Consider the following 27,395-nt stretch of genomic DNA (forward strand, 5'->3'; position numbering starts at 1 on the left):
AAAAAAAACGCGCGTTGATTAGCAAACTCCATTTGTCCTCCTTCCTGTTTGAAACCACCACCACCACAATAAGAAGCGAACCCATCTCTACCACTCATTTTTCTTCCTTCCCATCTTGTGCACAAATGGTATAAAATGCAAAACAAGAAGAAAAAAAACGAAAAAAAAAACTAACTAAATGTTGTTACAATCTGTATCTTAGAAATTAACGAACAAAACAAAAGTAAAGACAAACTTAAAAAAAAAGTGAATGTAACACAAAATTTGCATTTGTCCTGTTCAATGCATTTCAATTTTCCATGCAAAGGCAAAGGCCAGGAAGAGACAGAACTAAGCTTATTTTACAACAACAACAACTCAATTATTAGGCCACTTAAAAAAAAGATAGTTAGAAAAGTAAACGAGAAAATACTCCACAGAAAAGAAAAAACTCATCACGCGCCAGAGGCGCGCGTGTGTGATATTGTTTTTTGACCTGCCGCGAAAGATGCACACCAAAATATACACACAAACACACATACACCCACACCCACATGCAAACTTACCAACCAATATCAAGTGAGAAGGAGAGTGGCGAAGACGACGATGACGGCAGAATCACGAATCTTTTAATGTGAAGTGTAGTAAAAACCGACCCGAAGGTAGGAAAAAAAATTAAAATGCATGTTTGCAAAACTTGAAGCAACCAACCCGCAAAAGGAAAGATTCTTCTTCACTCGCTAGCTTTTTGTAACAAGTTTTTAACAAAATGAGAAAAAAACCATGAAAAAAAAAAAAACAAAACTAGTATTGAATGTGTCAAAGCAAAAAAAACAACATCAACAGAAGCAAACTGGTGGAAAACTGTTTAAATATATGAGTAAAAATTACAAACAATCTGCCAGAGGAAGGCACACTTGAACGAGTGAAACTGAAGAACTTCTTTATTACACTCTCCGGAAAATCGCTACAAACTTATCTCCATTGTTCCGCGTCACCTTCTTGCCCTCCTCGCTACTATCAAGAAGCTTTTCCGCAAGAATATCCTCCCGGAGCTGCTCTTCACTCAGTCGCTCGAAGGCCGGATGCTGCTCGATATGTTTGCACATCCATTCATGCAAATCACGCACATCCGTAACCGTGTAGATGTGGCCACCCTCCCTCAGCACGTAACTGTACTCAGCCAGCAAGGCCGGATTGATAATGCGCCACTTGTGTTTCGCTTTCTTAAAATGCGGATCCGGATACAGAAAGAACATCTTCTCCAGCTGTCCTTTGCGGAAATAATTCACCAGATATTTCATCGCGTTCGTCCGGATGCAGGCAATGTTCTGGTACTGTCCTTCATGCAGCTTTCGCAGTGCCTGAATGCGATCAATCACGTAGTCGGACACTTTGACGCGAATCTCCATACCGATGGCGTACTTATTTGGGAATAGTTCTCCTAGGGTAACTAGGAAACCCCCGTAGCCGCAGCCAATATCGGCGAATTCCACCTGCTGTCCTTCGCCCATCGTGGGATAGTGCTGGGTCCAATCGTAATCCTCCGGACGGACGGGGCTGTAAAAATTGTTTGTCATTGCAGTTTTCAAACAGATTTAGAAAAACTTACTATTCAAAACTGTGATCAGCGATGGGATTGGAATGTGCCCGTTGTCGGTAGAACCGTTTCTGAGGTAACCGAACTGGTGCTTCTTCTTCCGACGCTGGTTTGGATTTATTAGCTTCCATTTTCTTTGCGTAACCGCATTCACTTACTAGACAATCCAGAAAATATTTCAACAAAACAGGATCGGAAACTGCAGAAACCAGAAGGTGAACGTGTTTGTTTTGATAGGGGGTGCGCGTGTTGCTCTCGTGCGTAAATGTCAAATCAATCAAGAAGTTTAGTGCAAAAGGTATAGTTTTCTTTTGCACTGATACAAATATTTCGTTTGATTTGTATTTATATTTTAATATTTATGGAGTATTTCAGGAATTTATGTACATAATGAGAGCAAATAATTGCAAATGTACTTCATTTGGTACTGAAGAGTTATAAATACAACAGCTATTCGGCTCTTGGGCTTACTCCTATTTCGAACACCGAGCAACTACAGCTACATCGGCACGGATACGGAGCGCCGACAATCAAAAGGATGACATCCAAAAGCAGACGATAGAAAAAAAAAAAATTCCATGCACGTGAGCTAACAAAGATTTATCAGCTTCTACAAAATATATAATAATAAGCCGTATGAATAAAAGCGTTCGCTTTACTCATCCCGTGCAAATCTTATGGGAGAAGCAGAGTAAACTCTTTTATTCATACGGCCTAATATCATAAAATTACCAAATAAAATTATTGAAAATTATGACAACGGTAACAAAAACCCGGTCGTTCTTTCCATGTTCCGAGGCGAAAGCGCGAAGACGTGTCTGCATTAGTACTGTGAGAAGTGAAAGTATTAAACCTTAAGTTGTTAAAAGTAGTGTTATGTGAATTTAGTTAGGAATTATTTATCAAGGTAAATAATATTTGTATCTATTGATCTAAAAACCGTGCCAAGCAGCCTTAAAGAATTAAATATAAGACATAAAAAATAACTAAACGTATTAAACTAATTAAATCGTATTATAGATTTGTAGCATACATACAATAAAGCCTGTCAGAATCAGTAACCTACCTCTTCGGATGCGTCGACAAACCTGCAAAAAAAAACAACTGAAATAGATGGAACAATGGAACAAACCATCTAAAGGCACTTACGAAAAATACTACAAAGGAACAGAGGAACGAGATTCCCTAGCCGAATTCGGTGGAAGAGAAAAACAAGCCAAATTCGATAGAAAAGAAAAAGACGAATAAAATTAGCCGGCAAGAGTAGAATCAGAAAAAGAAACCCCTGCTTAAGGACAAACTGTCAAAAATTAAAAACTGAATTAGAAAGAACCGAACGAAGAATTGAGCCGCAGTTTGGCGAAAATGAGATTCTATTAACGGCAATGAAACAATATGACAATGGGTGGCTTCAGTATCCCAGAATGTATACCAGAAGCGGGCGACAGGGATCTTAGTATGAGAATTTTTGAACATTAAAACCTCAGTCAAATGACGGATCAATAGAGATGAATTCATCCCGCATCAAAGGTAACACAACGATCGGCAAAGTTGAACTCCCCGTTTTAATCAACGTAGCGAATGCAGATTCGATTCTGAGACATAGACAGAACAATTCGTAATATTTTATAGTGATATTAAACTGTCCCTTCTTGATAATAATCTGAGATTAGGCTCGATTTGAACAGTTAGACTTAGGTAAGTCCTATGGGCCAGACACTATTGATATATTGAGAAATATTTCCAATATTCGATGTTACAGAGTATTTATCGTTGCATTTTCAGGCACCCGTCTATCTATATCACAGCTCCTTGACAGCACATTATTGTCTGAGTCTGTCGGAGTGATATGACAGATAAACAATAAATATCAAAATATATTTCACCTATAAATAAAGTTGTCTCAGCGCCTAGGGTAAGTCCGAATATTCTTGTAGTTGAGGCTACTCTGTACAGAAAGCCATAAAAGTTACCTGCTTGCCTTTCTGCAGCATAATATATACGTTTCTGGTACATAATAGTTGCCACCGACTGTCCGTGCTGACGTTCGAAATGAGAACGAGCACAAATGCTTAGTCGCTGTTCTTTTTAAAATTTTTCAGTACCAAGGAAAGTACAATTGCTCTACCTTTCTGATGTCCGTTCTGGGAAACTCTCCAGTACAAATGAAAAATTCCCAGTATGGAAAAATGCACCGTTTATTTAGAAGATAGATTCCAGCACAATCTGTAAAAAGAAAGTTACAGCTACCTGAGTACATTTTCAAATAGATATATTAATGCTGAACAATATCGCCAAAGACATGAATACCACATACATAAGACATACGTGACACTCACGAAGAAATCTTACAAAAAAGTTGGTACAAAATGAACTACTCCAATGGTACCACACTCTGAATAAAATCACAGTTTGAGTAGTTTTTGAAGTCAGTGTACCTGCGCAGCCCTGCATTGGTCTCTTTGCTACCCAAAAAATGCTGCATTGATTTTGTAAATAACTTTTTGACAGTTCCTTATGGGATTTTCTTTGGAGCTAGATAAAGCCGAGAAAAAGAAAATTCATTTTGTTCATTATTTATCGAGCAGTTGGACAGGAGTACCACATACATAAGACATACGTAACACTGGCGTTTTTTTCTGGTGAAAAGAATGAATTTTCTTTTTCTCGGCCTTATCGAGCCCCAAAGAAAATGCCATAAGGAACTGTCAAAAAGTTATTTACAAAATCAATGCAGCATTTTTCGAGTAGGAACGAGACAAATGCAGGGCTGCGCAGGTACACAACCTCCATAAACTACTCAAACAGAGGTTTTTTTCACAGAGGTTGGTACTTTCGAATAGTTCATTTTGTACCAACTTTTTTGGAATATTTCTCCCTGAGTGTTACGTATGTCTTATGTATGTGGGAGTACCTTGTCCTGTGCTATGGGGAAACGTGTATCAGAAAAAACGCTAGTGTTACGTATGTCTTATGTATGTGGTATCGCGTTGCTCGAAAAAATCTTTATCGCGAACAGTTTTTGTCTTCGATGTCGTTTTAGAAAATATTCAGGTTTGTTTTTACATAATATAATAAATTTGATAAGCTTAAGTAATAATCATGCTAGCGTACTTTGATTATTAAACTATTGGTTACAACTTCGTACACACTTCATCACGGTCGAACTCAAAACTATGGAAAAAAATTTATACAACGGCAAATTGAAAAAAAAAAACAGACTCGAAAAATTAGTCTGTAAAATTTGCACATTCAGTATTCCTGATGCTACTAAAAATTTTGTTTGAGTCATGCATGCGTTACAGCAAGAAGACAGTTACACGCTATCAGAAAACGACGCATGTGCGTGTTCTTTGTTTTAAGTGTAGTACACTAAGGTCGCTTTTTACGCGGTTTTTTTACGCGGACTCCGGAATTTACGCGGTATTTTTTTTACCCGGATTTCGGTTCCCCTTCACTCGGAACGCAAAATTAACGATGGTTTTTTTACGTGGATTCCGGAATTCACGCGGTTTTTTTTACGCGGATTCCGGAATTTACGCGGATTCCGGAATTCACGCGGTTTTTTTACGCGGTTTCTTTTTACGCGGCACGTATCCCTCGCGTAAAAAGCGACTTAAGTGTATTCGTTTCTCCCTCCCAGGAAATAACTAATGAGTTATGAGGTTTTGCCCCACTGTGCCCCGCTCACAACTTTGAAAATCTGCATGTCCGTTGGCAATCCTATCACTGAAGTAATCTCACCTGTTCATATTATATGGGAGTATAATAAATTTGCACTATTAAAACTTCCAATCAAAACAATGTGATCGAAAATGTGTCATGCATTCTTCATAGGACCGTCTGATAGACTCACATTACTAGCAAGCTTTTGAAATATATCCTGATTTTTACGAGCCATAATGGCGGACGCTATAATGCAAAGTTCGTCATAAATTACCCACCCCTTCGACAACTCTCCTTACGTCAGTTTGAAGTCTTCATGTAGTTTATCAAAAAAGAAATAAATCTGGCAACATTTTTGTATTTTTGTTGCCAATTCAGCAGAACTCCCCCAAACTGACATAAGTAGAGAGGTTCACATATTACGAACACACATTATCCAGCTTTTTACGCGCCATAATGGCGGACGCTATAATGAAAAATTCGTAATATGTTACCTACCCTTTTGACAACTCTGCTTACGTCAGTTTGACGCTTCATGTATTTCGCACGAAAAGCCCTATTTAGAGTTCCAAGCGATGTGAATATCTCATACAAAATGTTCATTTTTTCACGCTCGTGAAAAATGCAACCTGCAAAAATTTCACTTCGCTTGGAACTATAAACAAATTCGATCCAGTGAAATCGAAGTTTGTGGATCTCATCTTTTTCACTTGGGTTTACTTTTTTCACGCATGCAAACGGTAGTGAAAAAAGCAGCAGCAAGCGAAAACTTGCGTACGTTTATATTCTGTCAGTTGCAGCCAATTTTCATTTCGCTCGGAGTGTAAACTCGTGAATTTCGCTTCACTTAAACTGTAAACCCGCAGGCTGGTGAAATACCTGCGTGTTTCACAAACGGGTTTTCACGACAGAAGCGAAAATTAACGATTTTCACTTGTCAAATTTTTTACTTCGCTTGGAACTGTAAACTATGCTAAAACAATAAATCTGGTAACATTAATGTTGCCAAAACTGTAGAAATCACAAATCTGACGTAAGCAGAGAGGTTCACAAATTACGAACTCGCATTGTAGCACCCGCCTTTGTGGTGCGTAAAAAGCTGGATAGCGACCGGCATTAAGGTGCGTAAAAAGCTGGATAAGAAAACCCTTAAAAAACTAAAGAACATATAGTTCATTAGACTCATAAGAAATGCCATAATTAATATTATGACATACAATAACAATTTCATAAGAAATCTCATGCACTCCTTGTTATTATCCTATCCAGTTTTTTACGCACCATAATGGCGGTCGCTATAATGCGTGTTCGTAATATGCGAGCCTCTCTGCTAACGTCAGATTTACGATTTCTGAAAAATTGGCAACACAAATGTTGCCAGATATACTTTTCTTTTGATAAATTGTATGATGACTTCAAACTGACGTAAGCAGAGTTGTCAAAAGGGTGGGTAATTTATTACGAACTTTGCATTATAGCGTCCGCCATTATGGCGCGTAAAAAGCTGGATAATGCGTGTTCGTAATTTGCGAATCTCTCTGCTTGCGTCAGTTTCCTGACTTTTGGGGCTTTGGCAACACTAATGTTGCCAGATTTATTGTTTTCTTTGCGAAATACACACGCTCACTCTGGGCTACTCAGCAGCTGAGTTGAATTTTAATCATTTTTTTCAGTTGTTCGAAGACGTCAAAAAATGAGTAGAAATAATTTGATCATGGCGGCAAATTTCCTCAAAATTGGGTAACTGGTGCTTGCGTGTTGTTTTTGTTATTTTTTTTTTCGCAATTAAAAGCAAACAGCAAACCAAGCAAACCGTCTGAAAAAAGGAAGAAATAGAAATGTTTGAAATTAGTTGTTATCGGTAGGTAATTCATAATTTGAAATAATTGACTGCAACTTATGCCATTTTTTTCTTTTTCACCAGGACTCGTTGGTTGGATATGCGGCGAATAATTTCAAAGATCTCCCATGTACCGGCGAATGAAGGTTAATTTCTTGAAATAAGCCTTTTTTGAAATAAAATACACTAAAAAGGCAAAATATAATAATATCGAGTCAATAATGATAATTTTTCCGAAATTCCCTCATTGAAGCTTAAAGTACTCATTTTTGAGTCGAAAATGGGTAACTTTTACGCATCACGCATCAGGTATAATATGGGTAATATTTACTAAATTTTTATAACATTCGATGGTACTCAAAAATGAGTAAAACAACTTCTACTCAATTTTGAGTACATACGGTTTTAGCGAAACTGATTAGGTTTTGACTCAGTTTTGGATTATCCAGAGTGAGCGTGCATAAAGACTCCAAACTGACGTAAGCAGAGTTGTCAAAGGGATGGGTAATTCATTACGAACTGTGCATTATGGCATCCGCCGTAAAAAGCTGGATAGAAAAACTTCACTAAAGGGACTGTTTCTTTCATATGATATGTACATGAAAACATATCAAAGTGCTCATTTATAAAAGATACAAGAATTTATTATAAAAATAATATTTATTTTAACAAATTTGTACTTGATTGGTTGTTGACTGTTGAACGGCAATCCTATAAAATAAAGCCAAAATGAATTATGTCCATCAGTAGCAGTCCTATGAAATAGAGCCAAAATGAATTATGTCCATCAGAAGCGGTCACAACTTTCGAGAGATTTCACTACCGACTCCCTGACAAATGATTAATAAAAATGAAATTACCGGTTCAACGTTGGCTATTTGATCCGAGTTTTAATGGTCTGTTCCTTGTTTGGCCTCCGATTTGATAAGTGCCAATTTCTTCGGTGTGATCAATAGTTGTGAATATCTATGTAAGTTTAAACTAAAATGAAGTATATAGAAAAATAACTTACCCGTTGGAGATAAGGAACTATCTTTCCAATCGCTCAATAAGACGCCGTCTTTTCGTGGTGTAGCCATTTTGAATAACAATCTGGATTATTCGGTACCAAATCCAAACCTCAATACAAAATTTCACAAGTAAACTGACAAGAAGTCCAAAGTCACGGCGACGTGTGTTTTCTATTGGATTTATCAATAAGATTTATATGTTGGTTTCGATACATGACGGTTTTGTATACCAACTTTATGAAATGTATTCCGCAATATTGCCTGTAAATTTAATTTTCTACCACACATGGATGTGAAAATCCGATAAATATTATTTCATTGTGCGATTCGTTAAAATTATTGTATCACATTCAATTTACAAATAGATTTATGATGGAATCATATAAAATTGAAAGATCTTTTGGTACGTTAAATTCATTGAACAAATTTAATAAAGAATATATGTCGACCTGTTTCAGATACCAACTAATAAAGAATTGGCAACGCTGAATCAGCAGCAATCGAAGAAGATCGAAACACCGCTCTCCCCTACGGTGCTACACATTCGCTTGTCAGTCCTCTGTTGTATAGATATTTAAAAGGAAGTATAGGAAAACAAACATATTTTCAAATCATCAGCAATCCAGTAAACAAGTCGTACTACGTTTTTGTGAGGTGTGTGCTAGAAAATTCGACAGACGGAAGCAAAACTAAATCGTAGTTTGGTTAAAATTGTGAAGTAAATTTAAATTTCTATCCCAGTTCTACACAGGGAGAAAAGAGTGCCTAAAGCAAGGAATGAAAGAACTGAACCTATGTGTCGCTTGATTCTAGAGCAATGAACAACTGGAACAACTAGGTGAGTATTTTGAATGTAAATCTTTTAGCTTTTTATTTTATTATAAATTGACGACGATTATGTAAAAATTTGAAGCCTATTTTGTTTTCGACTGACATGAGCTTACATGAGCATACAGGTGAGGTGTGGGTGGGAAAGTGTGTCAAACAAAAAAAAAAGCTAAAAAAGAAAAACATTTGACAGTTTGATTCGCAATATTTTAGGCGTATTACATATGAGCGCCAGTAACGAACGGAAAGACGCAAATATAATCAAACTGCGGGAATGAGTGTGCTATCTTTCGTTTTCTCGGTGTGCGTTAGCGGTGAGTGATTTTTCATCGTAAGAGAGAGAGAGAGAAAATGTAGGAGGGTGGTATTCAAGACACGACCGTATGACGTAGGACTCTATATTTTTCATCTAACAGTGCTTTCTTATTCGCTGACATTAGAGCGCTTTGAACAATAATTAATAAATAATATAAATGACATATATGGATGAAACCTTATTTATATTGACATCCCCGCTTCCCAGGTATTCGAATTAGAAAAGCATTTGTTCGTAGTTTGAAATGACAAGACAAACATTAGAATTAACAAATTCGCTGTATTCCGAGAATTGCGCTTATAGATCATGTTCATGTGTCGAGACATTGCGAAGATTCTCAATATATTCGTTTTAGCACTAGACGAAACTGCTAGCAAATTACTATAGGAGCTGTAAACCTTTATTACAAAAATCCGTATCGTCCGTATGTCACTGGTACGGTTTAGTAATGAAACTGATGGGGTGAAATGTTCGAACGATACGTTTTATACCAAGGCTTCGTTAGATAATTAGAAAGAAGGAGGGGCTACATAGATGATAGAATGGTAGAGACAAATGTTTCTTGAAAGCTGCGCCGGCCGCTGTCGTAATATTAACACCAACACAAACATTCATTTTTGCAAGGTTTTTTTCGCTAGCAGCAGCATTTGGTAAAACAGGAAATTCAATTAGCCGCTTCTGTAACAAAATTTCGAGGCACCAAAAGGTGCCAGTTGCCGATTATAGTTTCCTGGTTAGTCCGTCCAGAATTCCAGCCATTTAAGTGTTTTGCAGTAGCCATTTACTACTAAAGCCACCAGCATTACGGGTGAAACCGGCACGAGATGACCGGTACTCTTTTGTCTTTCCTCCTTTCAGCTGCTATCACCTAGCGTCCGCATGTCACTGGTGCGGTTTTGGAATTAAAATGATGGGGCGCCGGCCGCTGTCGTAAAATTAACACCAACAAAAAGATGCATATTTGCAAGGTTTTTTCCGTTAGCAGCAGCATAAACATCGGAAACAGAAAGTGACAACAACAATAACAACAAAGTCAGATCGATTGTATCCGTTAGTGTCGACTGTGCTTGGGAAGAGAGGTAGTGATTGGCTGCGCGGTATGATTTAGACAATCGATATTGATTACCAATTTTTCAATAGTGTATCTCAAAAAATAGTTTGTTTTTGTTACATAAATTTAATCGTAAAAGAATTTCTGATCGATTGATGCCAAAACCTCAAAACTTGAAGTTGAAAACAACTTTTTGTCTATTTACTGGGGAGAATGTGTAATCGGAAAAACAAAAACATTGCAGGTTAGCTCTCTGCTCTCAGTCAGAGTCGTAAACAAATGTGTGAACTGTGAACAATTTGTGTGTCTTGAAATTGCTAGAGGTTTTTTAACGGTTGAGTGGAATATAGGTTTTTATGTGTAAATTTTTCTAATTCACACTAGTGTTACAAAACTGTATTGGATTTGAAATGTTTTGTTTTAAATTCGCAGCACCAAGTTGTGTAACAGCTACCGAATAAGGAAACTTTTGGCCTTCAGCGTCTTTCGTATCTTAAAAACTGCATAACCAAATGGGGTTTTAAATAAATTATATTAAAATACCCTGATCCTTTGCATTTTTCCCTCTCATTTCCAACAACGCTTGGGATCATTTAGTTTTCTGCATTTTGGCCTTCAGAAACATTCTAAGACCTTTTCAGAACCACTTTCCAAGCTACTCCATTTATAAGTTTTTTTTTCTCCTTTAAGTGCTGAGCTGAAACCAATTTGATATAAGTTTTACACTACTTTTCAATAATGGGAGTCGCTCTTCAATGGTTTAGAATGGGCTCCTAAAGTTTTAAACGGTTTTCTGATGTTTATATATCAGCTGGAAGAGTGCAATTTTCTGAGCAAAACGTGATTTTTAAAATATGTTTACCGTTTTCCTTCGATTTTTAAATGAAGAATAAAAAACTGCTCGAAATGCCTCAAATGACAGTTCTCTCATATACCATATACATGGGCGAAACGTCATCTAAGACTTTTCGAGCAGTTATTTTATTCTTCATTCAAAAATCGAAGGAAAACGATAAACATTTTTAAAAAATCACGTTTTGCTCAGAAAACGCGGCTTTCTCAAATGATGTATAAAAACTGGTATAGCTTTAGGACCCAATTTATGATCGTTTCTCTATGCTTTAATTCTTGTTTTGTTATGCATTTTCATGACTTACATTTTTTTTCGCGATTTTCGTTCTAAATCTTCTAGCCTTTAGAAGTTGCAGTCAGAACTAAACTAAGCTAAATCTTCTAGCCGTCAGAAGTATTTTTCGACAGTCAAAATTCTAGTTTGGGCATAGATAACAGACATTAAAGCTTATTTTGCTTCATGTGTAAAAAGACGCAACGGTTGATTAGCATGTCGCAATTGGCCCTGACGACTCTGTTGATATTGCTTTGGTTTTTACCTGCGAAAGTGAAGGAAGGGAATATTTTTTGCTTTTGTTTTCACACATAAATTGACAATTGCATATGAGGACTCGCGTAGATGCGAACAGTCTTAAAAATCTCTTTCACTTGTGTCAGGGCCAATACGCAGTATGGTGGTGCTAAGAACACTTATGGTCAATGATTCGATAAAATCGAAAGTTTCCAGCTCTTATCGATATTATTGCAATAAGCCATTTTTTTATGTAGAAATTTTAAGCAGTCGTAATTTGTAGATAATCGACAATTTTATTCAATCCCAGTTTATATATGCGATAAACTTGTTTGTTTTAGTGTTGATATGAAAAAAAAAAAACAAAAACAGCGACTTTATAATCTGTGAGAACTTTCATGCGTCTGTGGTTCATGCCCTGAAGTGGTTGAAGTCGCAAGTTGCAGAAAGATGTCGTTAGGATTCCAAACGAGTAGGATTTTGAAATTTTACACGCGATTTCAGGAGTTTTTTGTTCTAGCTTGAATATCTGTCAGCTGTGGTATTACAAACAAGAATTTATTTGCATACTTAGTAGCGTCACAGGTAATTTATTTTTTAAAACAATAGATTTTTTCGCCAAACCTTGAGAATTTTTTTTCCTAGCTTTGCTATGTTAGTTACGCCCTTTCGTTGGTTCAAAACGTCAAAACTGTTCGAGTTCATTTTGCCTCAACACGTGTTCAAATACAGCCGGTGATTGAAGGGAAGTAAGATGGTAGCAGTTCTGAAAAGTAAAAAATTTCGCGTCAATCGACGGAGAGTGGTGCTAACCATTAAAGAGAAGGCTCAAATCGATCTTTAGAAAGGCCTCTCTACCAAAGAAATTATGCAAACGTATTAAATTTAGGAGTCAACCGCACATGATATAAAGGCAAACAGAAACAATTTGAGCGAGAAAATTTCTTGAAATCAAACATCAATAGATATGTATTAACTAATGAAGGTATTCAGTACCGACATGGTCTCTGTACTTTTTTGTATAATTTATAGAAAACTGCAAGTCTACGAAGAATCCAAAGTATCCATCACTAGACAACGCTTCATACATGTGGTTTTTGCAAAAACGAGAACGACACATACCTGTCAGTCAACATATGATGGAAATTCAATCCACAATTTTTTTCATAAAATGTATGGTGAAGGACAGTTTCGTGGAAGGCGAGGGTACATTCGAAAGATCAGCTTTTTGAAAATCACTGAAGTAAAATTGTCCAATGCGTTAGCAAACAAAGCAAGACATTGAACGCTGATGATGAGAGGGTTTATATTACAAGTGTACACCTTCATTCACGTTTGTTGCACGTGATAAGTAATCAGCTCCGGGTTAAAAAGGAAACAAGAAACGAGTAACCTTCATGCCGTGTTGTAATGCAGAAGGATCTTTCAAGCTGCCGCTCATGAATATAGGAAAATCGAGTCATCCAACATCAGTCCACAACACAACTGCATTGCTTCAACCAATGGACCAATGCATAATTCAAAGGATAAAAGCCAGTTACAGTCATAAATTGATGAGGCAAGTTACCGAGCGTCCCAGTCATAAATTGATGAGGCAAGTTACCCAGGAAGTCCCAGCTGAATCGATCTCTAAGCACTGCAGATTACTGTATAACGAGCCGAAGTTCGACGATGAAGATGATGTACTGTCGATCATGAAGGAACGATTGACTATGATTCAACGAGCTGTTACAGAAAAGGTGAACCTGGTCTATAATGAAGAGGAGAACGCGGAATTCGAAGTGATGAGTGATGCTGACATAGTCAATGCTGTGCTGAACCATGATACCAGTTTTCATGAAGGTGAAGGTTAGAGTAACATTGAAGCTATTAACATTTCAACGCTTGGTAATGATCCAGACGAAAACTGCAAACTAATTCTAAAGGAAAGAGAATTGGCCAGCATTGACATTTTCATCGCGTGGGCCGAAAAAAACAACTACGATTAGAAAGACAACTTTTGCTTCGAAATGTTAGGAAGAGCATTTTCTCTCACCACCGCTTCAAAACCGTGACCCGAAAGCAAAAGCAGGTTGCAGAAATCATAATCGCATAATCGAGCCCGGGATAATCGAGTCCGACCTGGGTTTTACTTCATCGCTCGTTTTTTGTAAAACTTCGTGAACATTTGTATGCTTTTGAAAGCTGTATAGAAAGACGCTTGTCATCGTTCATATGATCGCACCATTAATCAAGGTAAATCCTGATCCAACGTCTCTTCCCTACTAACTAAAATCTCCTTGCTGAGACCTTTGAACATCACTCTATAACCGCTTGCCTCTTCTCACCTGACTGCACGGACTACCGAGAGATCTTCCGTCCAGATGGAGTTCTTTTGAGGAGACCGGACGTGTTTATTGGGACGAAGAATAACTTCGCGGCTTGGAAGTCGCAGGTGGAACACCTGGTTCTGGCCAAGAAAAACTTGATCCACTGCCTAAAACACACACCGGAAGAGGAAGTCTTCGCCATACCAAGTTCTGGTGCTACACCGGCCCGAAGCTACCCGTGTCGAATAGTACCGTAAAAGGGGAGGAAGATATTGACGCGATTTACAAAATCGAGATGGCCGTCAATAATGACGTGCTAAGTAAATTTGTTACCTACATCAAGCAGGATATGGACATCCTAACTCGCACGTACCAGAAGATTGACAAAGGAGCTCAAATTAAAATGAGCCAAAGAGTTTTCTTTCTTAATAGGAGAGAATTCGAAAGTCTGGAATATGACCATATAATTAGAGAGATGGATCGTATGAACGCTAATCCCATGTGCAGTGAAAAGGTTCGTGCAGTGACGATCGCGGTGACAGATACCTTAAATCACGTAAAAGCAGCTTCAACTGTGCTTTCCAATGGGGGATTGTGTAGCAAACCAATTCAAGACATTAAACGTATCCACCAGAAAAGACGTTCAATGCTTCGGATGCCAGGAGTACGGACATTACAAAACCCGCTATCCAAAAAACAAAAAGGAGAAAAGGAAAAACAAGAGGACTGCTGGAGACGCAATGATTGCGGGGGTACGGGCAGTGCTCCCTAAGAGAGAGAGGATAGACCCTGGGGCTACAGAGCACATGGTGAGAGACGAGGCACTTCTGAAAGATGTCCGAATTTTGGCTAAACCAATAACAACAGCAACTGCCAAATCAGACCAGGAACTTCGGGTTACGAAGTTAGGAAAAATAAAATTGAAATATGTAATTGGGATAAATGAAATTACTCCGAATGCACTGTACAGTGTCTTATTTATTCCTGGTCTAGAATCCTAGAATCTAGAATAAGCTGCACATGCGGCTGGAACATTTATGTTTTTCAGACATAGAGAAACTAGTAGAGAATAAAATGGTTGAGGGAATCAATCTTTGCCTAAAAGAGAAAACTCACTTCAGCAGAAGTGTAAGTGAAGGAATTAATCGAACTTTGGTGGAAAAAGTTCGGGTAATGATACATGGAAGCAGAATGCGAAAAGAAATGTGGGGAGAAGTACTGCATTACATCACGAATATAGGCCCCACGATGGGACCTGTGAAAAACAAGACTCCATACGAAATGTTCTTCAACAAGCGAACAGATTTGTGCAATCTGAGAATATTTAGAAGTACGGCTTATGCCCAAGTTACCGAAGAAAAACGACAGAAACTTGTTTTTGTGGGTTATGCAAATAATGGATACAGGCTTTGAAAACTCTACAGAGATCAATTTGATCATTCTGTAGAGATGTAGATAGAGTTGAAAACAAATCCTCTCATGAGGTTTCAGATATTGAATACATGATTGTTGTGCTGTACAAATAAATCCAAGTACACGAAGAGAGAGATGAGAACATTCCTGAACATGATAGCTGCAAACCGTTGGGTTCAAATATTTTACGACATTGAAAATATGTTTAGCTTGTTAAAGCTATTGAGTCATGTTGTGCTTTGCTGGTAGTAATGTGCCCAGTAAAGAACAGTTTTAATCGTGAACGGTATGTGAGCTGATTAAAATACCCGATTGCAAGTTGAGACCATGAGAGCTTGTTAGACAAGATTCCGATCTTTCCTATGGCAATTTATATGACCTTTTTTACAAACATCACGTTCTACTGCGTAAAATTTCATTACCGGTTAAGTATTTTTTTACAGAATGAGGCAATGAGGTTCGTTTGTGTCGCTTTGGTTAGTAATAATTCGCGAAAATGGATTTTCCCAAGTGTCCCGTTCTTTCGTACCCATTTGTCCCTAGAAAATATGGTCAGCCTTTTTTTGTCTCATTTTTGAGTTGGCGAGTTTTTTAACAAACGATTTTTTCAGATCATGTTGTAGTTGAGGCACAGTTCCATGACGTGGCTCGGTCTACAGGCTCAAATATCAACAAAAACACAGTCCAAATAAGCACTGACGCAAGGCACTATGTCAGTGCCGAAATACGTATTTGCAAGTGAAAAGTGATAGAATTAAATAGTGAAAGTGAATAGAAAGTGAAAAGTGTAGTCAAATATCAGCCCCGACCGATGTGCATGTTCACAAGCAACCACATCAAAAACAGTAATGACGTGGACTGAGGAACAAGCACATATTTTGCTCAACTTGTACATGCAATACATGGATTCTGTGGGTTCATTTAAAAAATTTAAGAATTAAAAGATCATTTGGAAGTTTATTACCAAAGAGATTCGAAACCAACTTGGCGTGTCATTTTCTGCGGCACAAATTAAAAATCAATTCAAAACCATTCAAAGAGAAATAAAACGGCACTTGAAAAATAATCGCCACCAGACTCCTGCTTGATCTCGATGGCTTACTGAAAATTGTGATTAAAGCACTTTCAAACTCGGAATCGGAATCTAGATCTAAATCCGATTCTATTGATTCCATAACGAATACATTTGTTGCAGCAGTTGTTTCACGTTTGCGTTTCATGATTCCACTGCCCAGCATCACCTGCGTGTTTTGACCGTTTTGACAGATACGATGTAAAAGTATTGGTGAACCCACTCGTAAAACTGACAAAAGTTACAGTGCGAACCTATCTGTTTTGCAGGCGCAATCCAGGTCAACTCTGGGTCAAATCCAAGCGAGTAAAGAAGGGTTTTGACAGCAGTTCGGGCGACTCCAGGTCAAAACGAGGTGAGCTGGTGGAATCAAAAAATTTTCTATCAGTTGCAAGAATGGAAAAAGTTAGAACAGTTTTTTCCATGGGTAATGAGATGAAACTGCATTCATATAATAGATGTAAGAACAGCTATTATGAATGGGAAGTTAGAGGAGGTTATCTATATGCCACTTCCCAATGATAAGGAAAAGGTCAACAGATTTAAGATTTTCACAGGAATTAACAACAAGAAATAATCCTGATCTCGTGTGTCTACTGGTTGTGAGAGCTAATCCGTGTAAATTTAAAAGCCACATAAAGAAGATGCCAAAAACATGTAAAAATCCGGAATACAAACGACGAATTGATATTCAGAGTATCACCGTGTTAATGATACACTTTGTTTATGCAGTAAAATTGAAACACATTTTTTTATAATGGTAGAGCAGTAAAGTTAAATCAGTTCAATTCTAATATTTCGCCTTGGCATTTAATTACGACACCCAAACGCTTCTCAAAATTATCACAACCCGCACGCACGAATTCGATCGGCATTTCATCCCAGATTTTCACCGAACGGTTCTTAAAAGTGTCCAAAGTCATGTGTTCTACTTCACTCAGCTTTCTTAGCATGTGCCCACAAATGTCCAATGGATTCAAATCGCGAGAGGATGCTGATAAAACCCAGTGAGTTTTCGTTACACAACTTCAGAACAACCGATGCCTTATGTACTGGCGCTGAATCCTGTTGAAAGCAAAAACTTTCTACTCCACATAATTTCTTGGCACAAGGTAGCAAGTGGTCTTTAATGACGTGTTGTAGGTAGTACTCTTCCTTATTACCACACGCCTGTTGAATAGCAGTGGCAACTTTCCTCTGTTGGATATTGCTCCCCAAACCATCACAGCTGATGCATTCTGGAATCGTTCCACTCACATGGTCATTCTGCTTGTTCAGAACAGCCTTCAACGTAAATAAATAAAAAAAAATAAATAAATAAATAAAAAAAATATGTTGTGAGTAGCGTTCTTTTTGCTCCAAGGTCTTTTTTGATAATTTGAGGCATAGTGTTATGACTCACGAGTCATTTTTCTTGCTAACCCCGTACTGGATTTTGCCGGATACGTGTTTTAACCGCTTTGATCACCACTGCAGTTCACACACTATGTTTTTACCTGGTTTCTGCTGGTGCCAATTTCATCGAATCGTTTGATGGACGTGTACACGAATAATCTGCTCAAGTTCAGATGTGTGACAGCTTCCTTCTGATCTGTATGTTGCTTAATCCAGCAAGACACAAAATCTTGGTTTGTTCTCTTCTTGAATCCATTGCAATTTTCCTCTGTAAAATGTGAAACACTCTCTTTACCGATTATAGTAAACTACAAACAAGTGTCGCAATCAAAACAAGCTCAGCTGATTAACAGGGTCCCGTAAAAAGGCACTCAAATGTGTGTATCACTTTCATGGTGACACCCTGTACCAATCAGGGTTATTCAATTTGGTGATATCTGCAAAATTTAAATGTTTTAAAAAATGGGTGTTCCCGATTGTTTTTTTCTTTTTTTTTTAAATATCATTAATATAAACCGTAGGAAAGAATTTGATTCCAATTACTTTTCGTAGCTTTTTGTATGATAACGTCAAAAAATCCCCGTTTGAACCAGATTTCAAGCTGATTTCGCAACTGGGAGAAATTCCATGTGGTCGCGCAGGTAATGACGAATCACGACTTTGGCCCCTTAGAGAGAAACATTACCTTAACATGTGTGCGAACTTATTATTTCTAACTATTTTCACCCTGAAGAAAATGTTATTATCGTTAATATAATAAATCGACGGTACAATAAATAATACATGCTGCAAATGTTGGAAATTGACGCCTAAAATTATATTCCACCGAGGCGTTCGAATACGAATCAAAGTGGAAAGCGAAAACAATCACACCAAGAGAGAAAACATAGAAGAATCGATTGGTCTGCCTGTCTGCTAGTGTGAATGTATGTGTAGTCTTTTCGAGAGAGAAAACAGGGAGCGGGAGATTGAGTCACTGCAAACAGAGCGAACGCTGCGCTGCTGTTGGTCTACCAACCAGCCAGCCATAGACAGAGGCTTTTGTTCCACAGAGCAGCAAAGAGGTTTTTCATACGTTCGTGTCTTTTATCCAGATATCTAAGAAGAAGAAGAAAAAAATCCAAGACACTTCCGTGGGCGTCCTTAAAGTAGCAGGAAGTTATCTGGGCTCCGTGGTCGGCGATTGTTGGTGTTTTTTTTTTTTTGGATGTGAGAAGTGTGTTGTAGGTACGAGTGCTGCTGTGTTCGAGAAGGTGCGCGAGATCAGTTCAAAGGGAGAAGAAGAAGCAAAGTAGCAATTGCAAACAAGGGAGGTGCCCTTGACAGAAGCGCAGAGAAAGAAAAGTGGATTTGCAGAAAATCGGAACGCCATTGTTTTTTCCCTGGTTTTTCCTGGAGGTCAGTGTGCGAGAAGTTTTGTCCAAGCTGTGGGAAAAGGTTAGGCAAAAAACAACGACGCACAGTGTGTTAGGCAACGCCAGGACCGCCCAGCAGGAGCCCAATCTTTCAGTCGAAGCAACTTGAACCCGAGGAAAAAAAAAAACGATGACGCAGTTTTTGTTTTGATCAATTTCATCTTTTTCGGGGCTTTTTCCTTCGGAACAACAGAGAAAAAATATGAATGTTGAGTGCACAGTAAGAGTGAGTATCAACTTTGAACGATTTCCTCTATTTTTAGCCTTGTTTCGAAATTTCCGATGAAATCGAGAATTTGCACAAAAATGGCCTCTACCAGGGGAGGGGGAGGAAAAATTCAATCTAGCAGGCAGAGAGCGAAAATAACGTCGACTTTTTTCTGGTCGATGGAACGGTGGAAATTGTGTTAAGAGATAACACTCTATAGTTAAGGTACAAATTGAGGCGAATAGTTAGAATGGAGGACAGACCAAAATTTTATTTCTGGGTCCACTTATCGTCTCTTTGTCCTTCATTCAATCTGTTTTTTTTTTTTTCAAGTCGTTTTCCTATTTGTCAGATCTAGTACCAATACATGCTAGGGAAAGGTATGTGTTGGTGGCTGCTGTCGATGGAAAACTCACCACTACAGGACAGAGGCCCCCTTTGGGACGGATGATTGGAACTGTAAGCAAAACATTGACTAAACTTTTGTTTGCTACTGCAAGCTATCATCTCTCGAAGCAGTCTGTCCTGTCCTCTCTTATTCCATGCACAGATGGAATTGTTCAGGGGTATGGGCAGGGCAGGGCAGGGAACGCAACAAACACACGCACACACACAGCCATAAAACCAGCTGAAATATCGTTTCGTCGACTAAGCGCGCAAAACAAAGAGACGAAAAACATCACGCTGACGCGAAGTAACGGGGCTTCAAGTGTTGCTTTGGGTATGACCAAAACAAAAGCCTGCTGAGCCATGGCATGGCGTGAGGACCGTTGTCTCTCTGTGATGAGGTCAATTATGAACCGTACCGAACCTCCTCTCTCTATGCCCGAGTGATTGTGAAATTTCCGCTGACTGGGCTCGAAAAGTGTTTAATTGGTAATTTTATACTAAATTTACGTAGGATATTGACAAAAATGCAATTTAATGTTTTGAAAAAACTCATTGGAACTTGCCTGCTGCTAGTCCAATCTGTCATTCGAACAAAAACTGATATACTGGCTAATTAATTTTACAAAACTCGGTAAAACGTTGTCAAAAGACCGAATATGGAGTTTACTTTGTCTAAATCATTCGACATTGACTCAAAATGTTCTGTAATAAATACCAAAATTGTACCCACAATGATCCAACAATGTCTTGAAGATATCTCAGAAATGTCTCATAAAATTTTAAAATAGGTTGTAAAATATCCCTGATAGAAACGATGAACTAAAATGTTCGAAAAAAGTATCAACAATGTTTGGAAAAATTCTCTCAAGTGTCCCAAAAAATCTTATGATACCTCAAGTCCCAAAAAAAAATCTCTGAGTATCCCTTACTATCCAAAAAATATCTTTAAAATGATTCAGGAATATTTCTAGAATGTCCCAAAAATGTTTCAAAAATGATTGCAATTTACTAGTCGACAAGAGGAAAAAAAAGGTTGAATTTTGGTGCCCCTAGTAAATGCAGAAGTGCGTCAAAAGACTGTAGAGTGATTGCTTATCGGGTTCGTCGCTTCTACTTTTGCTTAAGGAAAAACTAATTTAAGTCTCTGAAAAAGTTATCTTTGCTTGGGGCACAGAAATTCATAGCAATGCTCAAAAAGCTATATTTTTTTCAGTCTGAGCTCTACTCTTACTAACACGCAGAGAATCCTGAGTAAGAATCCCCAGGATACCTTTAACTCGGTGACGGAATCGTGAAAGGAATCGCAAACACGATCCGGAGGATTCCCACTCGGGATTCTCTTTCAAGAATCCTAGAGCCATAAGGAATTCTTTTCAAAGACGGAATCCTAGAGAGTCTATGCGAATCGTATATTTTTCGTCCGGGTAGGACAAAACCTGTATTTAACCGTGTTATTCTCAATAAGTTTTAGGAAAAAATACTATCAAAAACTCAATTTTTGCTCTTCTAGCCTTTTTGGGCTTCTCTGTGATTTTTTATTTCGTGTATCGTGCCTTTTTATTCATCTTATGTTACAAAATTTAGCGACTAATTTACCTAAAAGTGAGATACGAATTTCTCTTGATATAAAAATCCAATTTGTTCGGTAACTTTAAGGCAAATTTTACAAGTAACAACATTGTCGACCTCAGTTAATTGAAGATTAAGACACCACACTTAATTGTAGATTTGATGGAAAAAATGCACAACTATGCCGAGCAAAGTGGATTTTTATATGCAAAAATAAGCAGACAGGTATCTCATTTTTAGGTGAATTGTTCACAAAATTGCAAGTTCTATTATATGGAAAATAATTGATGGAACAACTTTGCTGATTTTGCCCTGGGACTACGTCTTTGTTTTCTATTCTGGAATGCATTCTGTAAGATTGAAAATGAAACCGCTAAATGTTCCGTCAGATTTCAAACGATGATAACAGCATAACCACAGAATGGATAACAATAACCAAGATGTTGTTGGATAGATAAAATGTTGGACAGTTTAGTAATACGCTAGTTATCATCATTGTTTCATTGCTCAGCGGTAAAAATTGATAAAAACTTCCAAGGACAATTTTACGTGAACAATGAACCAATCACACGCGACCAATCTTAGCACAGACGACATGAATAAACCATCAGTCATTCCCTATGATATTCTCTGTGTCAATATAAAAAATTGACAGAGTCTTCCCGTCCCAATAGGTCAATTTAAGTTTTCTTACATGAACTCCGACTAATTTGATGTCTCTAAGGTAAAAGTTTTTCGGAAAGATTGAAACAGTCTTTTTGAACAATTTGTAAACCTGTTAGTGCGCAATAAAAACTGATGTATTGAAAAAAAAAAAAAAAACAAAGGAGATTCCTAAAAAGAAGTTCAAGAGGAGACTGAGAATAAAAATACGTAAGTCACTGAACAAACGGATCGTTTGTGTCTGGAGACTTTGTAAACTTTTACAGAAAAAATCCCGCTACAACTGTAAGTGTTGAGTATTAAATTCAGTTCAAAGAGTGTAAAAAACCACTTCGTTCAAAGAAACAAATCGTGTTTTGAAAGCATAGTATTTCTCTGTCGCTGCTGGCTCATAAAAATGTTATCCCTCGAGTCATGAAACAGACAACTAAAAATATTTATTCAATCTTCGTCTCCCCCGATGATAGGTGCATACAAAGTTGCAGTTGTTTAATTTAACGATCCTGTTGCTGCTGCTAACGTACGAGCAATGTAAAATCGGATCTATTAGTGACTTGATTTATTTTATATATCTCAAGTTTCTTTTCGCCCGATTCTAGGAGCATCACTCACAACCATTTTTTTTCCTGCTAATGCCGCTCTCCCCAACCCACCAGCGTCGCCCGACGCTCTCTCTCCTCATGTTTTTGCTTTGTCAAAAAGTTTTCATCATGGAGAACGCATTATATTTTGAACCGATCAGCTGGAAAGGGGAGATTGTGGTTTCGCGAATGTTTTTGTATTCGCTAGCCTACTTCGTTGTCGTTGTGTGCGTTCGATCGCTCCCATTGTGGGTGGTTTCTGCCAGGGTGGTTGGGGATGGGTTGAGGGGAGTTGAGGGTTCGCTCACTCTCACCAACGGCTGACGGCTACGTGCTGCTCTTTGTTTTGAATCAGTTTGGCTGGGAAGTACGAAGACCATTATCATCAGTCAACACCACCAACACCAACATCATCATCATCGCAAGTCAGAACCACCACAGAAAACATACTCTTCCCTATCTATATCATATGGCAAACAGGAAAAACATCTGTGCACGGAGGGGTTTCATATTGTTGCTGTGTTTTACTTGCTGGCTTAAAATTGCGCATGCAGAAAGCAAAGAAGTCGTCATCGTAATTAATGATCTCTTTTAATATTATCGCGTTAAAAGCTGGTTTTGAAATTTTCACACCAACATCAGTCCTCGTACCCTATTAGTGCAGCAGCCAGTAAACTGGAACCTGTCACCCGCCTTGGACAGACAAAAGGATAGAAGGCAGCTGCACCAGCAGCCGTAGAACAAGTTTAGGCAATTCGAAACAGCATTAGCTGCAAAAAGTATATCCCGAACTAAAGAACGCAATCGTGCGGCAACGGGGCGGAAGCGCACACAGAAAACAAAAAAAAAACAGCAACAAAAACTCACAATGCAAAAGTTCCTCGGGCCACGAACGTCGTTTTGCTTGTGCAATAAACCTGATTACCTTCCATTCTACTTCGCTATCGAAGAGAGTTTGTAGTTAAGTGCTCTGTCTGTCTGGACGATTTCCTCTTGTTGTGTTGTTTTTGTTTTTATCCTTCTCTACTCGCAGGTTCCATCCTTCAGTGATTAATACTTCTCACGAAGTGTTGATTTGAGTTAGAAAAAATCAATCTTATTTTGCCTTAATATTTTGTTTTTTCAGTAGTTTTTTTTTGATTTCAGATACTGTATCTTTATTATCCTCATGCATCTTCACTAAAAAAAAGTAATTAAATTCTTGTTTGCGAGGGAAATTCTATTTTCCCTACATGTAAAATCAAATCGTCATCTACAAAAAAAGCCAGATTTATTATCTTTTATACTTGAAAACGTTTGGATTTTCCTTCGAAAGGTTAGAAAAGACCAACACAGAAAATACTTGACACAGAATAATAAACTTGAAAGCCTCCAATAAGTCTTGGAAGAGCCAAGGAGGGACTCAGAAATAATCTTGAAAGAAACTGATATTAACTTTATCTCTCACAATAAGCTGATGCAATATCATTGGATTTTAAGACTCCACTTTTTGATGATAAGTTTCAACTTCAAATCTAATCAACCTAGTATACAAATTATATTTTATTATGTAGCAACTTCTTCCTACAGTTTGCCAAACCTGTCTTTCGCTCGAAACCAGGAGCAATGGCCAGGACGGCGAGACCACGGTCGGCGTGTGTGTGTGTCTCATTTCGGTAAACAGGTGAGAGGCCCAATCTGCGCAAAGCTCATCATCAGAGCTCCGGTCTGTGTGGTTCACTGCGTTTTATTGCTGATTTTTTTTTACGCACTGCTCTCGTCGAGTTTTTGGTTGTTTGTTGTCTGCTGCTGTTCATTGCTCCTGTTGCACAGCCCCATCGATTTTGTCTGCTTACTGCGGAGTAGCAGTAGTAGCAGCGTCGAGACAATGCAGTTTCTTTGTTCCAGCAGATTTGGTAGTTTTTCTTTGATTAAAATACTGGTATACACTGTTTATTGGTGCGTTTTTAGGGACCATACTTAAATGACGTATCATTTATGGGGAGAGGGGGGATATCATCATTTTGTGACAAGCTGTGACAAGGGGGGAGGGGTGGTTGTAGTAAAATCGACGTGGCATTTTTTTTTAAAGACTGATTTTTTTGCAGAAAAAATGTATGCTAAAAAAAAACTAAAACATTACACAAAGTATTGCAGCGAAATCTGCAGCGATATTGCAGGAAATCATTTGGATTTCCTAACACACAATCTGTTTGGAATACAAAGATCGTTGTTTTTTGTAGCTTTCAATAGTGAAAATTATTAAATAGTGTATACTTACTCAATATTTCAGTCAATCAGATCATTGCAGATTTTTTTATATAATAATAATCAGCCTTTCTGCACCTTTTTTTCCAAACCCGGACACGAAAAAACTGTTAGTGTGTGTCCTGAAACACGCGTTATTCTGACAGCTCAGTTTTCAGGAATCTCGGTAAGAGCGTTTTTGTTCGACGAAATCTCGGTTAAATAATGTCAGGTTTCCGAGATTCGGTATTTCAGTTTACTGAACTCGGAAGTTTTCGGTTTTATGGATTTTTTCGGTAAACAAATTCACGATATTGCGGTAAATACGTTGAGTTTCCGATTTCTCAGTAATTTTTTTACCGAACAACGGTAAACTAAAATATTTTCAAGTAGTTCGGTATTTTACTTTACCGAGAAAGCATTACGCAGTTAAGTGTGTAAGTTGTTTAAACACCTTTACTCCTTATACCAAAACACAAGCCCTTCGAAACAGAAGATGAAGTCACGAGTCTATAAGTTGTAAAGAAATTGAATTAGACACAGTTTTTTTTTTCAAGTATTTTTGTATGGATTTTATTACGCGGGGGATGTGTACCTCGTAAAAAAACCGCGTAGAAAACCGCGTTAATTCGAAAATCCGCGTAAGAAAACGCGCTAATTGAAAAATCCTCGTAAAAAAACCGCGTTAATTCAAGAATCCGAGTAAAAAAAATCACGTTAATTCAAAAATTCGCGTAAAGTTAACCAGCAAGAAGGGCTTTTAAAAAACCCGAGACGCTCTAGAACCAGTTTTTAAAATTATCCTCTTTGACGGTCATTACGGATCTTTCGGAGGGCGGTGGTTTTTTTTTGGACTAAGTCTTCTACTAGATGAACACTTAAACGTTTCTGGTTTCAAACCCACGTTGTTTCGAAAATTCGCGAAAAAGGTATCGCATAAAAAAAACCGCGTTAATTCAAAAATCCTCGTAAAAAAACGCGTTAATTCAAAAATCCGCGTAGAAAAAACCTAGTAAAAAAGTCCGCGTATAAAAAAACGCGTAAAAAAACCTGACTACTTGTATTTTTGTACGTTTTTTCAGAAGTGGAGAGGGGTGAGGGGTAATCGAATGCTACCTTTTTTTCAGGGAGGGGTTTAATTTTTGTGACCAAATGCTACGAGGGGGGAGGGGGGCTTAAAAGTCATGAACAAAATGCTACGTCATTTAAGTATGTTCCCTTATGGATTATCTAAAGCCAAATAATGGCTCCACCTTAGGGGAAATGATTTTACATCGTAAATTAATACTATCCAAAGGCGGCTGGTTCAACCGAAATCAAGGTTCAAAAGTTCAAATTCAATATATCGGGGCCTGGTCACATCATCGTCCCACGCTGACCCTGGCTCTGAATAAGCAGCAAGACGAGAGTCCCGTATGAAAGGCGTGAAGTTGACTAAAACATTTTTTTTCGCTCGAACCGTTTCACACGACAGTGAGACAGAGAATTTTTCAGTGGGTGTATTGCCGCTTATCTTGTTCGGAAAGTTGTATTACATTTGAAATTAAGCATTCTTTTGGTACGATAGTTTTTGTCATACGAGTAAATTTACATTTCGGTCGCAAATCGAAATGAGTCTGAAGGCTCGTTTTCGTTTTGATCCGATTCAACTCCGGTCCGAGGATAGGCAACAAAACTTGTTAGTGAATCAATGGCAAAACCATAAATGAGTCGAAGTTTTGCAAATAAATGTTACATATTCGTGTAGTGTTTTATGTTGATGAAAAACTGAATTAAAAAAATGTAATTCTCAAAAAGTTCAAAAACCTGGTAGAAAAATCAAAAGAGTTATAAAAATAGGCAAAACATGTTAAAAATTATGACTACAAATGAAAAATGAACAAAATGTCATGAAACAAGTTAAAAATGATCAAACTTACTGCTAAAATATTCAAAAACTAGTTGGCCCATATAGCTAGCCCCCATTAAAATGCATGTTGAACTATTAAACTTACTACAAATACTGATATTTAATCTAGAATGATGAATTTTCAAAATATCTAGTTTTGGATCAAGATTCAACTAAGACAACAGTCGTGGAAGTTGTAAAATTAGAAGTAGATGGTTAACGCTAATTTTTAACTCAGCTTAACTGCGATAAATACCCTTCTTCCAGTATATCATGGAAGCTTGATCGTTTGCTTGAAAACGAATCTACGCCTTACCTCTCATAGACCATGCACGGTGACGTCACGTCTCTGAGTTTGACAGATACTGGAAACTTTGTTTACCTGTGCGATGCAGTTTAGTTCTCAATTATAGCAGATCATTTAAATTGTGACCAAAATGTCCTTTAAATGTTTTGCGTAAGGTGCCAGCAGACTAAGAACTGAATTGAGCAGAATTTCCACTAAGCACACGATTGCTCCACCAGAAAAAAGCACACAGTCTAAAGCGTAAACAAAGTTACCACTGACTGTCAGAAGAGTGAGGTTGACGAGATTCGGTGAGATAGTTTAAAC

The 27,395-nt window shown here is 37.8% G+C and overlaps 2 protein-coding genes across 6 annotated transcripts in view; one reads left to right on the forward strand and one right to left on the reverse strand.

Moving 5' to 3' along the window:
- Positions 1-905: 905 nt before the first annotated feature.
- LOC129717979 (tRNA (guanine-N(7)-)-methyltransferase) lies at positions 906-1,828 on the reverse strand. The gene is made up of 2 exons (XM_055668320.1): positions 1,592-1,828; positions 906-1,539 (listed from the first exon to the last, which is right to left on the reverse strand). The coding sequence occupies exons 1-2, from the start codon at positions 1,708-1,710 to the stop codon at positions 927-929; spliced, it is 732 nt and encodes a 243-aa protein (XP_055524295.1). The 5' UTR covers positions 1,711-1,828; the 3' UTR covers positions 906-926.
- Positions 1,829-8,653: 6,825 nt separating this feature from the next.
- The window catches only part of LOC129719123 (breast carcinoma-amplified sequence 3 homolog), a 52,788-nt gene continuing 34,046 nt past the window's right edge, over positions 8,654-27,395 (forward strand). For 3 of the 5 annotated variants that reach the window (XM_055670547.1, XM_055670550.1, XM_055670551.1), the window contains exon 1: positions 18,859-19,483. The gene's annotated coding sequence lies outside the window, so the exon portion shown is untranslated. Of the gene's footprint in view, positions 8,934-18,858; positions 19,484-27,395 lie in introns of those variants that run through there. The other 2 variants (XM_055670549.1, XM_055670548.1) reach the window with 2 other exon arrangements.

The sequence above is a fragment of the Wyeomyia smithii genome, chromosome 1, assembly GCF_029784165.1.
Source record: "Wyeomyia smithii strain HCP4-BCI-WySm-NY-G18 chromosome 1, ASM2978416v1, whole genome shotgun sequence".
Classification (NCBI taxonomy): Eukaryota; Metazoa; Arthropoda; class Insecta; order Diptera; family Culicidae; genus Wyeomyia; species Wyeomyia smithii.